The sequence below is a fragment of the Salvelinus fontinalis genome, chromosome 2, assembly GCF_029448725.1.
Source record: "Salvelinus fontinalis isolate EN_2023a chromosome 2, ASM2944872v1, whole genome shotgun sequence".
NCBI lineage: Eukaryota > Metazoa > Chordata > Actinopteri > Salmoniformes > Salmonidae > Salvelinus > Salvelinus fontinalis.
In genome coordinates, this window is record NC_074666.1 from 28,948,344 (window position 1) to 28,976,050 (window position 27,707).

Here is a 27,707-nt window from a genome sequence, read left to right on the forward strand (position 1 = left end):
TAGAAATGTTTACTAATGAATTACCAATGAAAAGCTGAAGTGTCTTGAGTCATTAAGTATTTAACCCCTTTTGTTATGGTAAAGTCAAAATAAGTTCAGGAGTAAAAATGTGCTTGACAAGATACATAATAAGTTGCACTCACTCTGTGTGAAATAATAGTGTTTAGCATGTTTTCGAATGACTACCTCATATCTGTACCCCACACATACAATTATCTGTAAGGTCCCTCAGTCGAGCAGTGAATTTCATACACAAAGACCAGGAAGGTTTACCAATGCCTCGCAAAGAAGGGCACCTATTGGTAGATGGGTAAAATAAAAAAAATTAAGCAGACATTGAATATCCCTTTGAGCATGGTGTGTATTAATGCACTACGAAGATACAGGGTCCTAACTAACTCATTTGCCGGAGAGGAAGGAAACCGCTCAGGGATTTCACCATGAGGTCAATGGTGACTTTAAAACAGTTACAATTTAATGGCTTTGATAGGATAAAAATTGAGGATGGATTAACAACATTGTAGTTACTTGACAATACTTACTTTGGTGTTTTTACTATTTTGTTGCATTACAACCTGTAATTTTAATTGATTTTTATTTGTAATTTCATGTAATGGACATACACAAAATAGTCCAAATTGGTGAAATACAAAAAAATTACTTGTTTAAAAAAATTATAAAAAATGGAAAAGTGGTGCGTGCATATGTATTCACCCCCTTTGCTATGAAGCCCCTAAATAAGATCTGGTGCAACCAATTACCTTGAAGTCACATAATTAGTTAGATTGCACAAAGGTGGACTTTATTTAAGTGTCACAGGATCTGTCACATGATCTCAGTGTATATATACACCTGTTCTGAAAGGCCCCAGAGTCTGTAACACCACCAAGCAAGCGGCACTATGAAGACCAAGGAGCTCTCCAAACAGGCCAGGGACAAAGTTGTGGAGAAGTACAGATCAAGGTTGGGTTATAAAAAAATATCAGAAACTTTGAACATCGCACGGAGCACCATTAAATCCATTATTAAAAAATGGAAAGAATATGGCACCACAACAAACCTGCCAAGAGAGGGTCGCCCACCAAAACTCATGGACCAGGCAAGGAGGGCATTAATCAGAGAGGCAACAAAGAGACCAAAGATAACCCTGAAGGGGCTGCAAAGTTCCACAGCAGGGATTGGAGTATCTGTCCATAGGACCACTTTAAGCCATACACTCCACAGAGCTGGGCTTTACGGAAGAGTAGCCAGAAAAAAATAACCAAACATGTTTGGTGTTTGCCAAAAAGCATGTGGGAGACTTCCCAAACATATGGAAGAAGGTACTCTTGTCAGATGAGACTAAAATGTAGCTTTTTGGTCATCAAGGAAAATGCTATGTCTGGCCCAAACCCAACACCTCTCATCACCCTGGGAACACTATCCCCACAGTGAAGCATAGTGGTGGCAGCTTCATGCTGTGGGGATGTTTTTAATCGGCAGTGACTGGGAAATACAGGGAAATTGTTGAGGGGAAACCTGTTTCAGTCTTACCGAGATTTGAGACTGGGACGGCGGTTCACCTTCCAGCAGGACAATGACCCTAACCATACTGCTAAAGCAACACTCGAGTGGTTTAAGGGGAAACAATTAAATGTCTTGGGATGGCCAAGTCAAAGCCCAGACCTCAATCCAATTGAGAATCTGTGGTATGACTTAAAGATTTACACCAGTAGAATCCATCCAACTTGAAGGAGCTGGAGCAGGTTTGCCTTGAAGAATGGGCAAAACAAAAATTCAAGTGGCTAGATGTGCCAAGCTGATAGAGACATACTCCAAGAGACTTGCAGCTGCAAAAGGTGGTTCTACAAAGTATTGACTTTGGGGGGTGAATAGTTATGCACGCTCAAGTTCTGTTTTTTTTTGTCTTATTTCTTGTTTGTTTTACAATAAACAATATTTTGCATCTTCAAAGTGGTAGGCATGTTGTGTAAATCAAATGATACAAACCCCCCAAAAATCTATTTTAATTCCAGGGTGTAAGGCAACAAAATAGGAAAAATGCCACGGGGAGGTGAATACTTTCGCAAGCCACTGTACCTAAGTGACCGAGTGAATAGAAGGAAGCCTGTGCAGAATAAACATGCACCCTGTTTGTGACAAGGCACTAAAGTAATACTGCAAAAAATGTGGCAAAGCAATTCACTTTTTGTCCTGAATAAAAAGTGTTTTGTTTGGGGCAAATCCAATACAACACATTACTGAGTACCATATTTTCAAGCATAGTGGTGGCTGCATCATGTTATGGGTATGCTTGTAATCGTTAACGACTGGGGAGCTTTTCAGGATAAAAACGAAATGGAGCTAAGCACAGGCAAAATCCTAGAGGAAAACATGTTTCTACCAGACACGGGGAGATGAATTCACCTTTCAGCAGAACAATAACCTAAAACACCAAGCCAAATCTACACAGGAGTTGCTTACCAAGAAGACAGTGAATATTCCGGAGTGGCCGAGTTACAGTTTTGGCTGAAATATGCTTGAAAACCTATGGCAAGACTTGAAAATGGTTGTCTAGCAATGATCAACAACCAATTTGACAGAGCTGAGAATAATGGGCAAATATTGTACAATCCAGGTGTGCAAAGCTCTTAGAGAATTAATGAGCAAGACTCACAGCTGTAATCACTGCCAAAGATGATTCTACCATGTATTGACTCGGCTGTGAATACTTATGTAAATCTGATATTTCTGTATTTCATTTAAAATACAGTTGCAAAAAATTCTAAAAACATGTTTTCACTTTGTCATTATTGGGTATTGTCTGTAGATGGGTGAGAGAGAAAATATATATTAATCCAGGCTGTAAGACAAATACATTTGGAATAAGTCCAGGGGTATGAATACTTTCTGAAGACACTGTATGATTGAAGGCAAAAACAAATCTAATATTCCTCAGTACTTTCTATGTGACAAAAGAACACCGAACAAGGAAATTAAATATAAATGTTACTGAAAGCCAGGTTTGTAAGCCCTTGTGCACATCTAATTCTAGACATATCAGTGAGAAAGATAGACCGAGAGTGAGCAGGAGGTAGAGAGGGAGGAAGAGTGAGAGAAAAAAGAGAGAGAAACGGAGACGGAAAGAGATGTACAAAAAAATGAAAATTGGTATCTGCCATACTTATTACAGCCAACTCACTGGAGGAAATCTCCACCAACATAATGGGGACAACGCTGAGTTGATGGCCCTGGTGGTAATAAGGTAATTTAGCGGAGATAATTGAATTCACTATCACATCGTATCACATACTCATTGAAAACAAGGTCCGGGGCGAAATAGAGCATTCTGCCGTTGGCATTCTTGTAGGACCTCCATCCCAAGCCGAACACCATCACCCCCATCCATGAATGCTGGATGACTGTCATCTGGTCATCCACATGCAGATTCCGAAAACCTGAGAAGAAAATGAATAACCACATGGAAATGGATAACAATCATTGATTACAATATAATTATCATAATACGATACATGCCTTCACTACCTCCAATGTGCTGCAATGCCATTGCAAACTTGTTATAAATAAAATGTCATCTTCTAAACAATTAATCAAGAACAACATGGAAATACATTTCTTCTATTCCAGTACTGTACCTGGCAAGCCTTTGGCCCACTTGACCACTTTGACAAGTTGGCGCTCCCCGAGTTCGTTGAGGCTGGTGAGCAGCGCTGCAGCTGAGTCCGGCTGGCATTGGTCATGTCCCGCATTTACCACCTCTGGCTCAATGGATTCCAAGATGTTAAGGAACACCAGCTGGGAATGGAAGCTCAGGCCGGATTGGGGAGAGACTCCCTGGATGGTATCAGTGGGGCCTTGGGTGGGCAGATCCTCCTCCGGACTCTTCAGCTGTACAATCTTCTTCAGTTTACGTGCTACATAAGGTCAAGAAATGGGACACGGATGAGTAATGGTAGAAGAATAGTGTAATATTTGCTGCAACTGTTGTGAGAGAAAAATGACAAGATTGTTATAATACTGTTTATGCATCTCTAATAGCTTTGAGTCTCTCATCTGTGTCTATGGGACTGAGTTGGGCCTCTGGAGCTTGAGCTGACTATTGATTCATGACTTGGTGATAAAAACCTACAGCTGGCATTCCATAGATAAGATGTGGTGTGTGTGACCCGAGATAGAGATAGCCTGGAGGAGTAGAACAATCCCTTATTGCGTCTAATCATTCTTGCATCTGGGAAATGGCACCGGGTGTAGATGACCACAGGAAATTAACCCAAGGTGGCTTATGATGCCCCCCGATCAGCATTGGAGGGGTGGAACCAGCCCTGGCTAAGCATTTTTAGGTCTCCTATAGAAGATCTCTGTTTTTTCATTAAAGGTTAAACTCTCAGCAAAACACCTGAGAGTGTGCGGTAGACCAGCTTCATTATTGCAATAATTAATCAATATTAAATAAAGATGATTGTTTGAAGAAATTACAAGTCTCTCTCAGTTTTCATGAATTTCCACAACACTGTTAACAATTGCCAAATCAGAGGAAAGGAAAATGTGAGAGGAATGAAAGTTTAAAGATAACAAAAGAACAACAGAGAAGGACGTACCAAGGGAGAGCATACTCTTGACAGGTGAGACTGTAAGAAGATATGTCACACTGTACGCTATAGTGAAAAGCCAACTTGTTTCAAATAATATCCCATTCAAAGTTTAATTATGATATACAGTGCAATCGGGAAGTATTCAGACTCCTTGACTTTTTCCACATTTTGTTACGTTACAGCCTTATTCTAAAATTGACTAAATACAATGTTTCCACGTAAATCTACACACAATACCCCATAATGACAAAGTAAAAACAGGTTTTTAGAATTTTTGCTAATTTATATTTTAAAATATTAAAAATCTATTACATTTACATAAGTATGCAGACCTTTTAACTCAGTACTTTGTTGAAGCACCTTTGGCAGCAATTACAGCATCAAGTCTTATTGGGTATGACGCTACAAGCTTGGCACACCTGTATTTGGGGAATTTATTTTTTTAAATTATTTAAAACAAACTGAAATATCAAATTTACATAAGTATAGAGACTAGAAATTGAGCTCAGGTGCCTCCTGTTTCCATTACAAATCCTTGAGCTGTTTCTAAAACTTGGCCCTCATACCACCCTCATGGAGTCTGTTTCTGACCGTTTGAGCAGACACACGCACATTTGTGGCCTGCTGGAGGTAATTTTGCAGGGCTCTGGTAGTGCTCCTCCTTGCACAAAGGCGGAGGTAGCGGTCCTGCTGCTGGGTTGTTGCCCTCCTACGGCCTCCTCCACGTCTCCTGATGTACTGGCCTGTCTCCTGGTAGCGCCTCCATGCTCTGGACACTACGCTGACAGACACAGCAAACCTTTTTGCCACAGCTCGCATTGATGTGCCATCCTGGATGAACTGCACTACCTGAGCCACTTGTGTGGGTTGTAGACTCTGTCTCATGCTACCACTACAGTGAAAACACCACCAGCATTCAAAAGTGACCAAAACATCAGCCAGGAAGCATAGGAACTGAGAAGTGGTCTGTGGTCACCACCTGCAGAACCATTCCTTTATTGGGGGTGTCTTGCTAATTGCCTATAATTTCCACCTTTTGTCTATTCCATTTGCACAACAGCATGTGAAATTTATTGTCAATCAGTGTTGCTTCCTAAGTGGACAGTTTGATTTCACAGAAGTGCGATTGACTTGGAGTTACATTGTGTTGTTTAAGTGTTCCCTTTATTTTTTTTGAGCAGTGTATACAGTACCAGTCAAAAGTTTGGACACACCTACTTATTCAAGGGTTTTATTTATTTTTACAATTTTCTACATTGTAAAAGGGTGAAGACATCAAAACAATGAAATAACACCTATGGAATCATGTAGTGACGACAAAAAGTGTTTACAGTTGAAGTCGGAAGTTTACATACTGTTGTGTACTGGAGACGAAGTCAGGTGCAGGAGAGCAGAGTGTAGTTAACAGGCACACTTTTTTTACGGTCCAAACGAAAGTACATAAACGTACCCAAAACACGGAACATGAACAAAAGTCTGGCACGTGACAATATCCACATAACATTAAACAATTTCACACAAAGACATGGAGGGGAACAGAGGACTAAATACATTCAGTGTGATTAGGGAATGAAAACCAGGTGTGTATGGAACAAGACAAAACAAATGGAAATATGAAATGGAGCGGCGATGGCTAGAAAGCCGATGACGTCGATCGCCGAACGCCGCCCGAACAAGGAGAGGGGCCGACTTCGGCGGAAGTCGTGAAACATACACTTAGGTTGGAGTCATTAAAACTCGTTTTTCAACCACTCCACAGATTTCTTGTTAACCTCTCTAGGGTATGTGGGATGGTAGCGTCTCACCTCGTGAACAGCCAGTAAAACTGCTGGGCGCCAAATTCAAAACAACAGAAATCCCATAATTAAAATTCCTCAAACATACATATATTTTACACCATTTTAAAGATACACTTGTTGTAAATCCAGCCACAGTGTCCGATTTCAAATAGGCTTTACGACGAAAGCAAACCAAACGATTACATTAGGTGAGTGCCTATTCACAGAAAAACACAGCCATTTTTCCAGACAAAAAGAGGAGTCACAACAAGCAGAAATATAGATAAAATTAATCACTAACCTTTGATGATCTTCATCAGATGACACTCATAGGACTTCATGTTACACAATACATGTATGTTTTGTTCGGTAAAGTTCATATTTATATCAAAAAATCTCAGTTTACATTGGCGCGTTATGTTCAGTAGTTCCAAAACATCCGGTGATTTTGCAGAGCCACATCAATTTACAGATGTTACAGTGTTACACATTGAATTTTAGATCCACTTCTCCTTAATGCAACCGCTGTGTCAGATTTCAAAAAAACTTTACGGAAAAAGCAAACCATGCAATAATCTGAGTACAGCGCTCAGACGACAAATCAACCCAAAGAGATATCCGCCATGTTGGATTCAACATAGGTCAGAAATAGCATTATAAATATTCACTTACCTTTGATGATCTTCATCAGAATGCACTCCCAGGAATCCCAGTTCCACAAAAAAAATAGTTTTGTTCGATAATGTCCATCATTTATGTCCAAATTCCTCCTTGATGTTTGCGCGTTCAGTACACAATCTAAACTCACGACGCGCACGCAAGTCCAGTGGAAAGTACGGACGAAAAGTCCAAAAAGTTCCGTTACAGTCCGTAGAAACATGTCAAACGATGTATAGAATCAATTTTTAGGATGTTTTTAAACATAAATCTTCAATAATGTTCCAACCGGAGAATTCCTTTGTCTTCAGCAATGCAATGGAACGCAGCTAACTCTCACATGAACGCGCATGGTCAGCGCATGGTCAGCTCGTGGCACTCTGGGAGAGACCTTACTCAATCTCCTCTCATTCACCCCCACTTCACAGTAGAAGCATCAAACAAGGTTCTAAAGACTGTTGACATCTAGTGGATGCCTTAGGAAGTGCAACATGACCCCATTTTCACTGTATCTTGGATAAGCAAAGAGTTGAAAACCTACAAACCTCAGATTTCCCACTTCCTGGTTGGATTTTTTCTCAGGTTTCTGCCTGCCATATGAGTTCTGTTATACTCACAGACATCATTCAAACAGTTTTAGAAAAGTCAGAGTGTTTTCTATCCAAATCTACTAATAATATACATATCCTAGGATCTGGGCCTGAGTAGCAGGCAGTTTACTCTGGGCACGCTTTTCATCCGGACGTGAAACTACTGCCCCCTACCCCAAAGAAGTTAACGAACTATAGTTTTGGCAGGTCGGTTAGGACATATACTTTGTGCATGAGACAAGTCATTTTTCCAACAATTTTTTACAGACAGATTATTTCACTTATAATTCCCTGTATCACAATTTCAGTGGGTCAGAAGTTTACATACAAGTTAAGTTTAAACAGTTATATTTTTCTTTCATCAGACCAGAGGACATTTCTCCAAAAAGTACAATCTTTGTCCTCATGTGCAGTTGCTAACCGTAGTCTTGCTTTTTTAATGGCAGTTTTGGAGCAGTGGCTTCTTCCTTGCTGAGCGGCCTTTCAGGTTATGTTGATATAGGACTCGTTTTACTGTGGATATAGATACTTTTGTACCTTTTCCTCCAGCATCTTCACAAGGTCCTTTTTTGTTGTTCTGGGATTGATTTGCATTTTTCGCACCAAAGTACTTTCATCTCTAGTAGATAGAACGCGTCTCCTTCCTGAGCAGTATGTCAGCGGCGTGGTCCCATGGTGTCCCATTGCGTACTATTGTTTGTACAGATGAACGTGGTACTTTCAGGTGTTTGGAAATTGCTCCCAAGGATGTACCAGACTTGTGGAGGTCCACAATTTTTTTTCTGAGGTCTTGGCTGATTTCTTTTGATTTTCCCATGACGTCAAGCTAAGAGGCACTGAGTTTGAAGGTAGGCCTTAAAATACATCCACAGGTACACCTCCAATTGACTAAAATGACTGTCATGTAGCCTATCAGAAGCTTCAAAAGCCATGACATAATTTTCTGGAATTTTCCAAGCTGTTTAAAGGCACAGTCAACTTAGTGTATGTAAACTTCTGACCCACTGGAATTGTGATACAGTGAATTATAAGTTAAATAATCTGTCTGTAAACAGTTGTTGGAAAAATTACTTGTGTACTGCACAAAGTAGATGTCCTAACCGACTTGCCAAAATTATAGTTTGTTGACAAGATATTTGTAGAGTGGTTGAAAAACAAGTTTTAATGACTCCAACCTAAGTGTATGTAAACTTTCGACTTCAACTGTATATAACCCACCATTCACTCAATATAATTATTTCTGCCAGATAACACTGTGGAGTTGCTGAGCTCTAGGTTCACACGGTTATTTCTGCTGCCTCTATATTTATTTTATTTATTTAACTAGGCAGGTCAGTTAAGAACAAATTCTTATTTTCAATGACAGCCTAGGAACAGTGGGTTATAACTGCCTTGTTCAAGGGCAGAATGACTGATTTTTACCTTGTCAGCTTGGGGATTCGATCTTGCAACCTTTCGGTTACTAGTCCAATGCTCTAACCACTAGGCTACCTGCCGCCCCGTGTTTGGCACTTGCGTGGGAGTGTGAGTGACAGAGAAATACTAATTGTTGCTTCCCAACTATCGGATCAATAACCTAATAAGCATTTCAAATACTCTAACTAAATGGTATGGCTAAGAGACATCCTCGCTGCTTTTACAAAGTTTTGTTGAAGTCTAAGGTGAGAATAGTTTTCCTGTGCATAGTTATTTCTCAGGTCAGCAGTTTAGTTCATCACAGTGGGACACTAGATGGAATCTAGAGAATAAGGGATTTGCTTATATGGGATCTTCAGTCTGCTTCCCCATTTATCCCAGGCTTAAGAAGCCCCTGAATCATTGACTAATAATGTCCCTCAACATGTGGTGCATGCACAGTTCCTCTAACCTGGATGCAATCATGGGAACTTGAGACTTCATCTTCTCAGTCTTTGTGTTTGTGACATTAACGAAGGGCGTTATGCTTAAAACATGCATAGTAATATTGATGACAGTATTATTAAACAAATGATTAATATAATAAATTAGTAAGAATTATGAATTTGCTCAGTGTGTGCCTCAACAGGCTTGGCCCCCACTACCACTACCCACCTCAAAGGCACTAGGTCATGGCTCTGAGAACTATTTCAATTCTAGCTTGGCATATCGCTTTATGAGCACAGGCCCAGAATAGACCTGTCCAGCTCTTATACAGTATACTGTACATGTGAACACCTGTTTTAACCCTCTCAGAGCCTATTCATGTGAAATACATGTTTGGAAGCAATTGTAAAGATAATGGTGGAGAAATCATTGCATATTAATCCCCAAAACGTATCATGTACTACCAATACTTTATCTAGCTAAGCCATCCATAGAAACACAGCCACAGGAAAGGAAACATCTTATCTTGAATATTACCATAATTGTTCCAAATGCATAAAATATAAATACACCAGGGCAAGGGATGACACATGGTCATGCATTTAGTGTCACACATGTTTGAGAGATGAATTGTTAAAAGAGTCCAATGTTCCACAGAGAAAAAATATACCAGTTGTGAAGGATAACTAGGTGAGCAATGTGAGAGGGAGGATTGTATGTTGGCTAGGGAATCAATGGCCATAGCAACAGTGGGCAGAGCATTTGGTAAGGTCACACTTGGCTAAGTCAATGGGCACACCATGTCACAGGGATACACCTTGATATTATTAGCAGCTGAACAAATGTAGCAATCATTTACTGTACTGTTACAGTATTATAATGGATGTACTTCAACACAGCAAACAAATTGTTTCCATATTTTAACGTTGGGATTAGTGTACTTTGTAATGTATTATGCTGTTTTTCTATAAGTGTCTACCAGGGGTACAGTGCCGAGAAAAAGTATTTGCCCACTTTCTGTTTTTTCTATATTTGCATATTCTTTACACTGAATGCTATCAGATCTTCAACCAAAACTTAATATTAGATAAAGGAAACCTGAGTGAACAAATAACACATTTGTATACTTATTTAATTAGCAAAGTTATACAGCACCCAATGCCCCCGTGGGAAAAAGTTATTGCCCCCTTACACTGGTTGTGCCACCTTTAGCAACAATGACTGCAACCAAACGCTTTCTTGTGGTTGTTGATCAGTTTCTCACATGGCTGTGGAGGAATTTTGGCCCACTCTTCCATGCAGAACTGCTTTAACTAAGCAACATTTGAGGGGTTTTGAGCATGAACTGCTCATTTCAGGTCCTGCTATAACATTGGGTTTAGGTCTGGACTTTGGCTAGGCCATTCCAAAATGTTACATTTCTTGCTTTTCAGCCATTCTGATGTAGATTTGCTTGTGTGTTTTGGATCATTGTCTTGCAGCATGTCCCAGCTGCACTTAAGCTTCAGCTCATGGAGGGATGGCCTGACATTCTCCTTTAGAACTCTCTGATACAGACCAGATTTCATGGTTCTTTCAGTGATGGCAAGTCATCCAGGTCCTGAGGCAGCAAAGCATCCCCAAACCATCACACTACCACCACCATGCTTGACCATTGGTATGAGGTTCTTACTATGGAATGCAGTGTTTGGTTTTTGCCAGACATAACGAGACTCATGTCGTTAAAAAGTCGACTCAAGTTTGCCAAAACGCACCTATCAAGACTGGTCAAGTCTTTTGGAAGAATGTTATATGGGTAGATGCCCCAAACTTGTTGGACGACATGATTCCCCTTATGTCTGGCGAAAACCAAACACTGTCCAAAAATAGATGAAGCAACTGCAGATTGCCCCTTTAAGGAAATGTAGAGTGAACCATCGGTGCACCCTTGGATCCCAGTATTATTGTTCATTTATTTTTTCAATCTGCGTAATGAAAAGTGCCTCAGTAGCTGAATCATAATAAGCTGGTAAATCATGACATTTCTATTTCAGATGTAATAAATAACCCTTCATGTAATTTAGAGAAAGAAAATCATTAAAACATTCCTCCAAGGATTCACAAATATATTAACAATTTTAGTATCTTATCTTGGCACTGATCTTTGCATAACACATAGTAAATAGGTCAGGTTAAGATCTACGCCTCCTTCAAACTGATGCCAACCCAAACAAAGGCAGCCAAGGCATGAGTTCTCTCTGTAACTCACCCAATTTAGAGGAAATCTAAACATATACAATATACTGATTTCCACAATCTTTATGGAATGGCTCAGACGAGTGGAGGAGATCTATTAATTAAGAGGTACACATGGCATTTGGTATTATTTCAGATTTGTAGGTATAGCTCAACAATGTCAAGCTGAATACTTGAGCGCCACTGAGTGTACAAAACATTACACTTCCTAATATTGAGTTGCACTCTACATGGACTATACAAGGTGTCGAAAGCATTCCAGAAGGATGCTGGCCCATGTTGACTACAATGCTTCCCACAGTTGTGTCAAGTTGGCTGGATATCCTTTGGGTGGTGGAACATGCTTGATACACATGGGAAACTGTTCACCGTACATTGCAGTTCTTGACACACTGAAACCTGTGCGTATGGCACCAACTATCATACCCCATTTAAATATTTTGTCTTGCCCATTCACCCTCAATGGCACACATACACAATTCATGTCTCAATTGTCTCACGGCTTAAAAATCCTTCTTTAACCGGTCTCCTCCCCTTCATCTACACTGATTTGAAGTGGATTTAGCAAGTGACATCAATAAGGGATCATAGCTTTTACCTTGATTCACCTGGTTAGTCTACAGTTGAAGTCAGAAGTTTACATACACCTTAGCCAAATATATTTAAAAACTCAGTTTTTCACAATTCCTGACATTTAATCCTAGTAAAAAGACCCTGTCTTAGGTCAGTTAGGATCACCACTTTATTTTAAGAATGTGAAATGTCAGAACAATAGTAGAGAGTGATTTATTTCAGCTTTTATTTCTTTCATCACATTCCCAGTAGGTCAGAAGTTTACATACAGGGGGGCAAAAAAGTATTTAGTCAGCCACCAATTGTGCAAGTTCTCCCACTTAAAAAGATGAGAGAGGCCTGTAATTTTCATCATAGGTACACTTCAACTATGACAGACAAAATGAGGAAAAAAATCCAGAAAATCACATTGTAGGATTTTTTATGAATTTATTTGCACATTATGGTGGAAAATAAGTATTTGGTCAATAACAAAAGTTTATCTCAATACTTTGTTATATACCCTTTGTTGGCAATGACAGAGGTCAAACGTTTTCTGTAAGTCTTCACAAGGTTTTCACACACTGTTGCTGGTATTTTGGCCCATTCCTCCATGCAGATCTCCTCTAGAGCAGTGATGTTTTGGGGCTGTTGCTGGGCAACACGGACTTTCAACTCCCTCCAAAGATTTTCTATGGGGTTGAGATCTGGAGACTGGCTAGGCCACTCCAGGACCTTGAAATGCTTCTTATGAAGCCACTCCTTCGTTGCCCGGGCGGTGTGTTTGGGATCAATGTCATGCTGAAAGACCGAGCCACGTTTCATCTTCAATGCCCTTGCTGATGGAAGGAGGTTTTCACTCAAAATCTCACGATACATGGCCCCATTCATTCTGTCCTTTACACGGATCAGTCGTCCTGGTCCCTTTGCAGAAAAACAGCCCCAAAGCATGATGTTTCCACCCCCATGCTTCACAGTAGGTATGGTGTTCTTTGGATGCAACTCAGCACTCTTTGTCCTCCAAACATGACGAGTTGAGTTTTTACCAAAAAGTTCTATTTTGGTTTCATCTGACCATATGACATTCTCCCAATCTTCTTCTGGATCATCCAAATGCTCTCTAGCAAACTTCAGACGGGCCTGGACATGTACTGGCTTAATCAGGGGGACACGTCTGGCACTGCAGGATTTGAGTCCCTGGCGGCGTAGTGTGTTACTGATGGTAGGCTTTGTTACTTTGGTCCCAGCTCTCTGCAGGTCATTCACTAAGTCCCCCCGTGTGGTTCTGGGATTTTTGTGATCATTTTGACCCGACGTGGTGAGATCTTGCGTGGAGCCCCAGATCGAGGGAGATTATCAGTGGTCTTGTATGTCTTCCATTTCCTAATAATTGCTCCCACAGTTGATTTCTTCAAACCAAGCTGCTTACCTATTGCAGATTCAGTCTTCCCAGCCTGGTGCCGGTTCTACAATTTTGTTTCTGGTGTCCTGTGACAGCTCTTCGGTCTTGGCCATAGTGGAGTTTGGAGTGTGACTGTTTGAGGTTGTGGACAGGTGTCTTTTATACTGATAACAAGTTCAAACAGGTGCCATTAATACAGGTAACGAGTGGAGGACAGAGGAGCCTCTTAAAGAAGAAGTTACAGGTCTGTGAGAGCCAGAAATCTTGCTTGTTTGTAGGTGACCAAATACTTATTTTCCACCATAATTTGCAAATAAATTCATTAAAAATCCTACAATGTGATTTTCTGGATTTATTTTTCTCATTTTGTCTGTCATAGTTGAAGTGTACCTATGATGAAAATTACAGGCCTCTCTCATCTTTTTAAGTGGGAGAACTTGCACAATTGGTGGCTGACTAAATACTTTTTTGCCCCACTGTACACTCAATTAGTATTTGGTAGCATTGCCTTTAAATTGTTTAACTTGGGTCAAACGTTTCGGGAAGACTTCCACAAGCTTCCCACAAATTGAAGTGAATTTTGGCCCATTCCTCCTGACAGAGCTGGAGTAACTGAGTCACGTTTGTAGGCTTCCATGCTCACACACGCTTTTTCAGTTCTGCCCACACATTTTCTACGGGATTGAGGTCAGGGCTTTGTGATGGCCACTCCAATACCTTTTTTTGCCACAACTTTGGAAGTATGCTTGGGATCATTGTTCATTTGGAAGACCCATTTGCGACCAAGCTGTAACTTCCTGACTGATGTCTTGAGATGTTGCTTCAATATATCCACATAATTTTCCTTACTCATGATGCCGTCTATTTTGTGAAGTAGACGCCGCAAAGCACCCCCACAACATGATGCTGTCCCTCCCGTGCTTCACGGTTGGAATGGTGTTCTTCGGCTTGCAAGCCTCCCCTTTTTTCCTCCAAACATAACGATGGTCATTATGGCCAAACAGTTCTATTTTTGTTTCATCAGACCAGAGGACATTTCTCCAAAAAGTGCGATCTTTGTCCCCATGTGCAGTTGCAAACCGTAGTCTGGCTTTTTTTAAATGGCAGTTTTGGAGCAGTGTATTCTTCCTTGCTGAGCGGCCTTTCAGGTTATGTCGATATAGGACTTGTTTTACTGTAGATATACTGTATGTCATGGAAAGAGAAGGTTTTCCTAATGTTTTGTACACTCAGGGTATATTATGTGGATGAATTATGTGGTTGCAGTATATTAATCAGTTTACACAAATGGTACAACTTGGGCTTGGCCTACAAGTGGACATGACTTAAATATAACAATGTTACATAACACACCATATAACTACATGATGCATAAAATATGGAGATCATTTAGATCTAATTGATCATGATATAAAGATCTTAAACAAACGTGAGTAATGCACAACTGTAATGGGTTACATTTAAGCATGTTAGCGAGTAGTTATGGTTAGAGTTTCATGTCTAAAACCCCGTTAGGTCGATGTCCACGGCCCACTGAAATCTAATTAGCATAATACAAAAACCCCTATCAAAATTCGTCAGTTTAAGCTGGAGATTGTTTTTTGCATTGCATGCGTCTCAATCCACCGCAATCCACCGCCTACAAACTATTATGACCTCTATGGAACGATGAGACTCTCACGAACACAAGTGTCTTGGGGTTCCTCTTAAGTCGGTACAGCCGACCTGCCAACTTCTTTCTGTCTGTAGCATCCGAACAGTTTGGGCTACACACTAATATGGCCCCTATGTGCAAAGATGAGACGCCCACAGGCCTCACATGACTCGTCTGAAGATCCACCCGTTACCAGTTAAAAAATATATGAAAGTATATAAGGAGACTGTTTAGTGTCAAAAATAAGGGGTTAAATACATGGCCATTTTTTTATTTATTTTTTACAAACGTTTCCGGATCTCACTTATATGTCTCAGATATAGGACATATACTTAAAAATAAAATTCCTTTACATTTTTTGGGGGACTATCAGTTGTTCCGTAGTGAGTCTGTTATTCATGGGTGGCAGGTAGCCTAGCGGTTAAGAGTGTTGGGCCAGTAACTGAAAGGTCGCTGGTTAAAATCCCCCGAGCAGACTTGGTGACAAATCTTCCGATGTGCCCTTGAGCAAGGCATTTAACCCTAATTGCTCCTGGAAGTCACTCAGATAAGACCGTCTGCTAAATGACTAAAATGTAATTCTATATGTTTGTATGGGCTAATATCAGTAAGGCCAAATAAAATGTTTTATGAAATAATTTTTGTATGTATTGTTTTCTTCTTCAAGGGGTCTTAAAATTCTAAATCAAATAGATCCTTCTTAAACAATGACATATAGCTTAGTAGAAACCCCTCCAGCTTAGACAGGACTTTTATTTAACTGTACATAGATTTTTCTATTGTGGTATTGACTGTACGTTTGTTTATGTTTAACTCTGTGTTGTTGTCGTCGCACTGCTTTGCTTTATCTTGGCCAGGTCGCAGTTGTAAATGAGAACTTGTTCTCAACTGGCCTGTCTGGTTAAATAAAGGTGAAATAAAAAAATATGATTTTAATCGTCTAACAGTAGTATATACTGTAAGGACCGACTCCGGAGATGAGAAGCAGGTACGAGGAGTCAACATTTAATAATGAACAGACATGAAACAAGACCGGCACAGCGTCAGCACACGGGCAAAACAACGACATTCGACAATCAATGCAGCAGCGGGGAACAGAGATGGGGAACTGACAAATATAGAGGAGGTAATAAACAGGGGATTGAGTCCAGGTGAGTCCAATAATACGCTGATGCACATGACGGGGAAAGGCAGATGTGCATACTGATGGTGAGAGGAGTGCGTAATGCTGGGGAGCCTGGCGCCTTTGAGCGTCAGGGAGGGAGAGCTGGAGAAGGCGTGACAATATACATTGACACATTTTCATGAAGGTAATGGTGAACTAACATATGCTAGCACAGTCAAACAAATCTTTGGCACTTGCTTGTTACTTTCCTGCACAAAGATTTGTTAGAGATTTCTACACACTCTTCAAAAACATTGAATTGATCATGGTATTTAAATTGCCCTTCACCAAGGCAAATACAGAGAGGAAGGTTTAATGATCCGTTGGATAATGGGAAAAGGTCCATGTCTCAAATCCAAGTCATAATTAATTTTTTAAGCAAGAAGAGGTAGGGTGGGTATTGGCAGTTGGTGTAATTACCTTCAACTGTGACTACCCTTCTAGACACAACATATTTAATCCCAGGGTTGATTACTAGGCCTCAGCCAACAAAGAAAGTCTATCCTGTAACCATATGACATGTCTCTTTTTATATGCTAATGAGTAGGTTCGGAGCAAGAAAAGGTCACCCAGGTTATTCGATTATATTTTCAAGGTTTTTTTCTCTGTCAATGAACCTCTGCTAAATGAAATAGCTTAAGTGGATCTGTAAAATGAACTGCCATATCAAGTGTTCTATTATGGAAAGTAATTACAGTTCTGAGAGTAATAATGTAATATGGAATTCATCATTCCAAATGAAAACCTCCATGCAATGATACTTGACTGGTCTCTTCCATTTTTCAGGAGTAGCAAATTCAACAATGCATTATTCCGTAATCAGAGAAGAATCTTTCACATTTGAAGCTCTCGTCTGAGCTTTCAAATTACAGTCCTAAACTTACCTGTGAGAAAGTACACAGTGCACAATAAAAATCCATGAGAGAGGCATCTGAGGGGAAGGAAGGCTCTTTCTAACTACACCCGGAATGGAGGTACCTTTTCCCTGACAATCACAGCATCACATCACATTTTCCCCCCATGGGCTTGTCAGCATCTGGTGGCTAAATTACCAGCATTTCTGCTCCTTTAATTCACGTGTCTCATGTCTACTTTGTGCTTCTCTGTGCAGTTGTCACCATTAACAGAATGAGAAAATGGAAGGGAGTGAAAATTTAACACAAGAACTAAAATTAGTCCAGAACATGTCCATCTTTGAGACCTCATACGACAAACAGCTAAGGAAAAGTGAATGAAATAGGTCTAAATTGCCTGGTGGCACAGTCAGGGGCTTGATTAGCAGTAGTATTCTCCTTTGTGATGCAGCGATTCAACAAAGCTGGCTAAGATGTGTAGTACGGGTTGCAACATTCACAAGAAATCAGGTACTTATTCTAAAGGAGACCATTTCTGAAAGATAATCCATGCTGAGTTTAACTCTAAAGTTCAGTTGTATTCCCTAAAATTGGAAATGTGCTGAGGGTCTTATGCTGTATATGGGGGATTCTACAGAACTGAGGCACATTTTAGTCCCACCCCCCAAAAAATATATTTTTTAAACTGTCTCCAAACAGGGCATTTATTTACATCATGATATGTTCAAATTCAATCCAAGGAAATAACAAACATATTTTTAAAATAATATAATCAAAAGTAATTGTTTATACACCTATTTGTATTGAAAGGTGGCTGTCCCAAACTCCTAAACTTCTTGTTTGAAAATTTACATTATTATTAATGAATTTATATATTTATTTAAACACTGCTATTTCAGTAGAACATCTTGAATTGTTATATTATTACACTGAAATATACTGATCTAATTAGTAGTTTTGTTTATTGTTAAACATCTTTTAACAATAACAAGCTGTCCCACCTTTTGATGTCACTACCGAAATATACACACTAAAAGACTGTAGAATGAATGTGTCATAAGCCAACCAATATCACCAGGTGATGGCACATCACCCGACCCACCACAATACGCCTTTTACTAACAGAAGCATCATCAGACCTCTGTAGTAGACTATTTCATTTCTCTCTTTCAAAGCTCTGGAAACCGAGCAGAAAATGCTGTGCTCTAAAGATGGCATCGTAGACACACATACATTAGAAGATATTTGTCGATCTGATTAGAAACATTATGCTCACAACCTTAATCTCCTAAATGATGTCACTGGTGTATTTTGTTAGAATTTAGAAACACAATACCGTTCAAATTTTGGGATCACTTAGAAATGTCCTTGTGTTTGAAAGAAAAGCTATTTTTTTTTGTCCATTAAAATAACATAAAATTGATCAGAAATACAGTGTAGACATTGTTAATTTTGTAAATGACTATTGTAGGTGGAAACGGGTGATTTTTAATGGAATATCTACATAGGTGTACAGAGGCCCATTATCAGCAACCATCACTCCTGTCTACCAATGGCACGTTGTATTAGCTAATCCAAGTGTATCATTTTAAATTGATCATAATTGATCATTAGAAAACCCTTTTGCAATTATGTTAGCACAGCTGAAAACTGTTGTTCTGCTTAAAGAACCAATAAAACTTGCCTTCTTCAGACTAGTTGAGTATCTGGAGCATTAGCATTTGTGGGTTCGATTACAGGCTCAAAATGGCCAGAAACAAAGGACTTCCTTCTGAAACTCATTAGTCTATTCTTGTTCTGAGAAATGAAGGCTATTCCATGCGAGAAATTGCCAAGAAACTAAAGATCTCGTACAACGATGTGTACTACTCCCTTCACAGAACAGCGCAAACTGGCTCTAACCAGAATAGAAAGAGGAGTGGGAGGCCCCGGTGCACAATTGAGCAAGACGACAAGTACATTAGAGTGTCTAGATTGAGAAACAGCTGCAACTTGATGAGCGGGAAACAAACGATGCCAGTCAGCCTGCACAGCCGGCCCATTGAAAGCCTATAGACAAGATTAAATTAACAATCATCTGATGAGTAACAGTATTAGGCCTATCAGTTGTCAAATTGGACATTAAGAGATGGAGTATTTTGTAATTAACAGATCATTAATTTATCAAATCCTCCTTCAGAGTCACATGCAGTTAAACATTTAGAATTCTATATAGTATCAGAAAGAGCATATTCTGCAGTTTCTACTACACTTACACTATATACAGTGCACTTGGAAATGATTCAGACCCCTCCTTTTCCACATTTCGTTATGATACTTATTCTAAAATATAAAATCACATTTTATAAGTCACATGCGCCGAATACAAAAGTGAAATGCATACTTACAAGCCTCTAACCAACAATTCAGTTTTAAAAATATGAATAAGAATAAGAAATAAAAGTAACAACTAGATAAAGAGCAGCAGTAACATAACAACAGCGAGACTATATACACGGGATATCGGTACAGAGTCAATGTGCGGGGGCACCGGTTAGTCAAGGTAATCTGTACATGTAGGTAGAGTTAATAAAGTGACTATGCATAAATAATAAAGAGAGTAGCAGCGGCGTAAAAGGGGGGGGGGGGAATGCAAATAGTTTGGGTAGCCATTTGATTAGATGTTCAAGAGTTTTATGGCTTGGGAGTAGAAGCATCATCAGGCTTCTTGGACCAAGACTTGGCATTCCGGTACCACTTGCCGTGCGGTAGCAGAGAGGTGCCCCTGTGTTGAGTATCAGCGTGGCGGATGTGTTGTTACCTACCCTTACCACCTGGGGGCGGCCTGTCAGGAAGTCCAGGATCCAGTTGCAGAGGGAGGTGTTTAGCTTATTGATGAGCTTTGAGGGCACAATGGTGTTGAACGCTGAGCTGTAGTCAATGAATAGCACTCTCGCATAGGTGTTAATTTTGTCCAGGTGGGAAAGGGCAGTGTGGAGTGCAATAGAGATCGCATCATCTGTGAATCTGTTAGGGCGGTATGCAAATTGGAGTGGTCAGCGCATGCTCGCAGTACACATCCTGGTAATCCGTCTGGCTCTGCGGCCTTGTGAATGTTGACCTGTTTAAAGGTCTTACTCACATCGGCTGCGGAGAGCATGATCACAGTCTTTCGGATCAGCTGGTATTCTCATGCATGTTTCAGTGTTATTTGCCTCAAAGCGAGCATACAGCGCCTTGCAAAAGTATTTTTCCTATTTTGGGGCATTACAACCTGTAATTTAAATTGATTTTTATTTGGATTTCATGTAATGGACATACACAAAATAGTCCAAATTGGTGAAGTGAAATTAAAAAAAGAACTTGTTAAAATAAATTGACAAAAATTTTAAACGGAAAAGTGGTACGTGCATATGTATTATGAAGCCCCTAAATAAGATCTGGTGCAATCAATTACCGTCAGAAGTCACATAATTAGTTAAATAAAGTCCACCTGTGTACAATCTAAGTGTGATATGATCTCAGTATATATACACATCTGTTCTGAAAGGCCCCAGAGTCTGCAACACCACTAAGCAAGGGGCACCACCATGAAGGCACCATGAAGACCAAGGATCTCTCCAAACATGTCAGGGACAAAGTTGTGGAGAAATACGGATCAGGGTTGGGTTACAAAAAAATATCAGAAACTTTGAACATCCCACGGAGCACCATTATAAAATAAATTGAAATAATATGGCATCACAACAAACCTGCCAAGAGAGGGCCTCCCACCAAAACTCACGGACCAGGTAAGGAAGCATTAATCAGAGAGGAAACAAAGAGACCAAAGATAACCCAGAAGGAGCTGTAAAGCTCCACAGCGGAGATTGGAGTATCTGTCCATAGGACCACTTTAAGCCGTACACTCCACAGAGCTGGGATTTACAGAAGAGTGGCCAGAAATATGCCATTGCTTAAAGAAAATATAAGCAAACACATTTGGTGTTTGCCAAAAGGCATGTGGGAGACTCCGCAAACATATGGAAGAAGGTACTCTGGACAGATGAGACTAAAATTGAGGTTTTTGGCCATCAAGAAAAACGCTATGTCTGGCGCAAACCCACAACCTCTCATCACCCCGAGAACAACATCCCCACAGTGAAGCATGGTGGTGGCAGCATCATGCTGTGGGAATGATTTTCATCGGCAGGGACTGGGAAACTGGTCAGAATTGAAAGAATGGTGTATGGCGCTAAATATAGGGAAATTCTTGAGGGAAACCTGTTTCAGTCTTCCAGAGATTTGAGACTGGGACGGAGGTTCCATCGCTTCCAAAGGTGCTTCAACAAAGTACTGAGTAAAGGCTCTGAATACTTATGTAAATATGATATTTCAGTTGTAATTTTTTTAATAAACTGACAAACATTCTAAGAACCTGTTTTTACATTGTAATTATGGGGTATTGTGTGTAGATTGATGATGGTAGAAAAACAATTTAATCTATTTTAGAATAAGGCTGTAACGTAACAAAATGTGGAAAAAAATCTTCAAATTAGTGGATTTAACTATTTCAGCCACACCCATTGCTGACAGTGTATCAAATCGAGCACACAGCCATGTAATCTCCATAGACAAAACATTGGTAGTAGAATGTCCTTACTGAAGAGCTCTGTACCGTTCAACGTGGCATAGGATACCACCTTTCCAACAATCAGATTGTAAAATGTTTGCACTGCTAGAGCTGCCCCGGTCAACTGTAAGTGCTCTTATTGTGAAGTGGAAACGTCTAGGAGCAACAATGGCTCAGCCGCGAAGTGGTAGGCCCCACAAGCTCACAGAATGGAGCTGCCGAGTGCTGAAGCCCGTTGCGTGTAAAAGTCGTCTGTCCTCAGTTGCAACACTCACTACCGAGTTCCAAACTGCCTCTGGAAGCAACGTCAGCACAAGAACTGTTCGTTGGGAGCTTCATTAAATGGGTTCCGATGGCCGATGCTGGAGGAAACAGGTACAATGTATCTATATCCACAGTAAAACGAGTCCTATATCGACATAACCTGAAAGGCCACTCAGCAAGGAAGAAGCCACTGCTCCAAAACCGCCCAAAAATAGCCAGACTACGGTTTGCAACTGCACATAGGGACAAAGAGCATACTTTTTGGAGAAATGTCCTCTGGTCATAATGACCATCGTTATGTTTGGAGGAAAAAGGGGGAAGCCGAAGAACACCATCCCAACTGTGAAGCACGGGGTGGAAGCATCATGTTGTGCTGGGGCTTTGCTGCAGGAGGGACTGGTGCACTTCACAAAATAGATGGCTTCATGAGGCAGGGAAATTATGTGGATATATTGAAGCAACACCTCAAGACATCAGTCAGGAAGTTAAGGAAGCTTGGTCGCAAATGGGTCTTTTAAATGGACAATGACCCCAAGCATACTTCCAAAGTTGTGGCAAAATGGCTTAAGGACAACAAAGTTAGGGTATTGGAGTGGCCATCACAAAGCCCTGACTTCAATCCTATAGAACATTTGTAGGCAGAACTGAAAAAGCGTCAGGAATTGTGAAAAACTGAGTTTAAATGTATTTGGCTAAGGTGTATGTAAACTTCCGACTTCAACTGTACATAACAATAACGAGGCTACAGTTGAAGTTGTAAGTTTACATACACCTTAGCCAAATACATTTCAACTCAGTAAACAATTGTTGGAAAAATGTATTGTGTCATGCACAAAGTAGATCGGTCCTAACCGACTTGCCAAAACTATAGTTTGTTAACAAGAAATTTGTGGAGTGGTTGAAAAACGAGTTTTAATGACTCCAACCTAAGTGTATGTAAACTTCTGACTTCAACTGTATATACAGGGGGTACTGCTTTCCGAGTCAATATGCGGGGGTACAGGTTAGTCGAGGTAATTTGTAAAAGTGAATAGTCCGGGTGGCAATTTGATTAGTTCAGTTGTTCAGCAGTCTTATGGCTTGGGGGTAGAAGCTGAAACCTCTACGGACCACCCATACCGGATCCTGGATCATTCTCATCAGAAACGCTGACTAGCATAGCCTAGCCTAGCGCCATAGGGATATCATATAATATAATTTCATGAAATCACAAGTCCAATAGAGCAAATGAAAGATAAACATCTTGTGAATCCAGCCAACATGTCCGACTTTTAAAATGTTTTACAGCGAAAACACAACATACATTTATGTTAGCTCACCACAATAGCCCAACACACAACGCCATTTTTTCACCGCAAAGATAGCTTTCACAAAACCCACAAATAGAGATAAAATGAATCACTAACCTTTGAACAACTTCCTCAGATAACAGTCCTATGACATCATGTTATACAATACATTTGTTTTGTTCGAAAATGTGCATATTTATAGCTACAAATCGGGGTTTTACATTGGCGCCATGGTCACAAATGGCACCAAAATGTCTGGAGAAATTTTAGACAGCCACGTAATCTAACAGAAAAACTCATCATAAACTTTGCTGAAAAATACATGTTGCACATATAATTAAAGATACACTGGTTCTTAATGCAACCGCTGTGTTAGATTTAAAAAAATTACTTTAGTACAAAGCCCAGCATGCAATAATCTGAGACAGCGCTCAGCCATTCTCCGCCATGTTGGAGTCCAAAGAGTCCACAAAAATACGAAATAACATCATAAATATTTCCTTACCTTTGATGAACTTTCATCAGAATGCAGTGGCAGGAATCCTAGTTCCACAATAAATCATTGTTTTGTTTTAGAATGTCCATTTCTTCTGTCGAATTAGCAACTTTGGCTAGCATGTGTAGCTCATATGTCCATGAAGATTTTACGCATGAACGAAAAATTCAAAAAGTGATAATAAAAGTCGAATAAACTGGTCAAACTCAGTTGAGAATCCATCTTTAGGATGTTTTTCACAAATATATCCAATAACGTCCCAGATGGAGCATTTCTTCGTGTCTACCTAACGCATTGCAGACAAGATATGACAAGCCCTAAGTGAGTAGCCAAATATTGCCAATATGACTGACCTCTCACTCCAACGACTCCCATCCGGTCCCAGAGAAGGCTAGACACTCCATTCCACGTTCTACTGCCTGTTGACATCTAGTGGAAGGCGTATGAAGTGCATACAGATCCATAAATACAAGACAATTGAATAGGCGAAGCCTTTCACAGAGACCCATTTCAGAATTTTCACTTCCTGTTTGGAAGTTTGCCTGCCAAATGAGTTCTGTTTTACTCACAGATATAATTCAAACAGTTTTAGAAACTTCAGAGTGCTTTCTATCCAATAGTAATAATAATATGCATATCATATGATCTAGGACAGAGTACAAGTCCGTTTAAATTGGGAACAATTTTATCCAGAAGTGAAAAGGGCGCCCCCTATTTCCAAGAGGATTTATTAAGGAGCCTTTTGGTCCAACACTTGGCGTTCCGGTTCCGCTTGCCATGCGGTAGCAAAGAGAACAGTCTATGACTTGGGCGACTGGAGTCTTTGACAATTTCTGGGGCTTTCCTCGGACACCACCTAGTATATAGGTCAGGTATGTCAGGAAACTTGGCCCCAGTGATGTACTGGGCTGTAGGCATTACCCTCTGTAGCACCTTATGGTCAGATGCCGAGCAGTTGCCATACCAGGCGGTGATGCAACCGGTTAGGATGCTCTCGATGGTGCATCTGTAGAACTTTTTGACGATCTGGGGACCCATGCCAAATCTTTTCAGTCACCTGAGGGGGAACAGTTTTAGTCTTGCCCTCTTCACGGCGGTCTTGGTGTGTTTGGACCATGATAGTTCGTTGGTGATGTGGACAACAAGGAACTTGAAACTCTCGACCCGCTCTACTTCAGTCCCGTCGATGTTAATGGGGGCCTGTTCGGCCATCCTTTTCCTATAGTTCACGATCAGCTCCTTTGTCTTGCTCACATTGAGAGAGAGGTTGTTGTCCTGGCACCACACTGCCAGGTCTCTGACCTTCTCCCCATAGGCTGTCTCATCGTTGTCGGTGATCAGGCCTACCACTGTTGTCAGCAAACTTAATGATGGTGTTGGAGTCATGCTCGACCACGACTTCAACAGGGAGTACAAGAGGGAGTACAGGAGGACACTAAGCACACACCCCTGAGGTGCCCCAGTGATGAGGATCAGCGTGGCAGATGTGTTGTTGCCTACCCTTTCCACCTGGGGGCATCCCGTCAGGAAGTCCAGGATCCAGTTGCAGAGAGAGGTGTTCTCGCCCTAGGTCCTTAGCTTAGTGATGAGCTTTGAGGACACTATGGTGTTGAATGCTGAGCTCTAGTCAATGAACAGCATTCTCACATAGGTGTTCCTTTTTTCCAGGTGGAAAAGGGCAGTGTGGAGTGCAATTGAGATTGTGTCATCTGTGGATCTGTTGGGGCGGTATGTGAATTGGAGTGGGTCTAGGGTTTTAATTGAAGGCCTATCACAAAACTATTTTTGTAGGAGATTCTAGTAGGCTAATAAAAACATGTTGATCTCAGCATAAACCAGCCTATTATCTCTGAAGAGCCTTCATTTATTGGTGATGGGTAGTTTAACTGTACGTTTCGGATACTTTTAAAGAGGTCATATAGGCTACTTCTCTGCCAGAGCTCGTGAGATAACTAGTCCTACCGGTAAGTGTGGTCTAAGCAATTCCCTCATGATATCAAGTTACCTCCCTACACATAGGTCGGCTCATCCATAAGGCTAGGGGAAGCTTTCCCTAATATACACTGCTCAAAAAAATAAAGGGAACGCTTAAAAAACACAATGTAACTCCAAGTCAATCACACTTCTATGAAATCAAACTGTCCACTTAGGAAGCAACACTGATTGACAATAAATTTCACATGCTGTTGTGCAAATGGAATAGACAAAAGGTGGAAATTATAGGCAATTAGCAAGACACCCCCCAAAACAGGAGTGATTCTGCAGGTGGTGACCACAGACCACTTCTCAGTTCCTATGCTTCCTGGCTGATGTTTTGGTCACTTTTGAATGCTGGCGGTGCTCTCACTCTAGTGGTAGCATGAGACGGAGTCTACAACCCACACAAGTGGCTCAGGTAGTGCAGTTGATCCAGGATGGCACATCAATGCGAACTGTGGCAAAAAGGTTGGCTGTGTCTGTCAGCGTAGTGTCCAGAGCATGCAGGCGCTACCAGGAGACAGGCCAGTACATCAGGAGACGTGGAGGAGGCCGTAGGAGGGCAACAACCCAGCAGCAGGACCGCTACCTCCGCCTTTGTGCAAGGAGATGCACTGCCAGCGCCCTGCAAAATGACCTCCAGCAGGCCACAAATGTGCATGTGTCTGCTCAAACGGTCAGAAACAGACTCCATGAGGGTGGTATGAGGGCCCGACGTCCACAGGTGGGGGTTGTGCTTACAGCCCAACACCGTGCAGGACGTTTGGCATTTGCCAGAGAACACCAAGATTGGCAAATTCGCCACTGGCGCCCTGTGCTCTTCACAGATGAAAGCAGGTTCACACTGAGCACATGAGCACATGTGACAGACGTGACAGAGTCTGGAGACGCCGTGGAGAACGTTCTGCTGCCTGCAACATCCTCCAGCATGACCGGTTTGGCGATGGGTCAGTCATGGTGTGGGGTGGCATTTCTTTGTGGGGCCGCACAGCCCTCCATGTGCTCGCCAGAGGTAGCCTGACTGCCAATATGTACCGAGATGAGATCCTCAGACCCCTTGTGAGACCATATGCTGACACATGCACATTTGTGGCCTGCTGGAGGTCATTTTGCAGGGCTCTGGCAGTGCACCTCCTTGCACTAAGGCGGAGGTAGCGGTCCTGCTGCTGGGTTGTTGCCCTCCTACGGCCTCCTCCACGTCTCCTGATGTACTGGCCTGTCTCCTGGTAGCGCCTGCATGCTCTGGACACCACACTGACAGACACAGCAAACCTTTTTGCCACAGTTCGCATTGATGTGCCATCCTGGATCAACTGCACTACCTGAGCCACTTGTGTGGGTTGTAGACTCCGTCTCATGCTACCACTAGAGTGAGAGCACCGCCAGCATTCAAAAGTGACCAAAACATCAGCCAGGAAGCATAGGAACTGAGAAGTGGTCTGTGGTCACCACCTGCAGAATCACTCCTGTTTTGGCGGGTGTCTGGCTAATTGCCTATAATTTCCACCTTTTGTCTATTCCATTTGCACAACAGCATGTGAAATTTATTGTCAATCAGTGTTGCTTCCTAAGTGGACAGTTGGATTTCACAGAAGTGTGATTGACTTGGAGTTACATTGTGTTTTTTAAGTGTTCCCTTTATTTTTTTGAGCAGTGTATATATAGCCTAATTAGCCTACTCCTGTCTATACAGAAATAAAATCTATCAAAATAGACTACTAAAGCATGATTTGGCCTCAGAGGATCATTAGCTTATTTTACATTTTTTA

General features: G+C 41.1%; 1 protein-coding gene across 2 annotated transcripts in view; it reads right to left on the minus strand.

The window, feature by feature from the left end:
* Window positions 1-27,707, minus strand: part of LOC129815715 (androgen receptor-like) — a 52,046-nt gene that overhangs the window by 4,675 nt on the left and 19,664 nt on the right. For both annotated transcript variants that reach the window (XM_055869788.1, XM_055869780.1), the window contains exons 4-5: window positions 3,636-3,914; window positions 3,293-3,437 (exon numbers count right to left, since the gene is read on the minus strand). In XM_055869788.1, coding sequence (XP_055725763.1) covers window positions 3,293-3,437; window positions 3,636-3,914 — 424 coding nt within the window. The remainder of the gene's footprint in view (window positions 1-3,292; window positions 3,438-3,635; window positions 3,915-27,707) is intronic.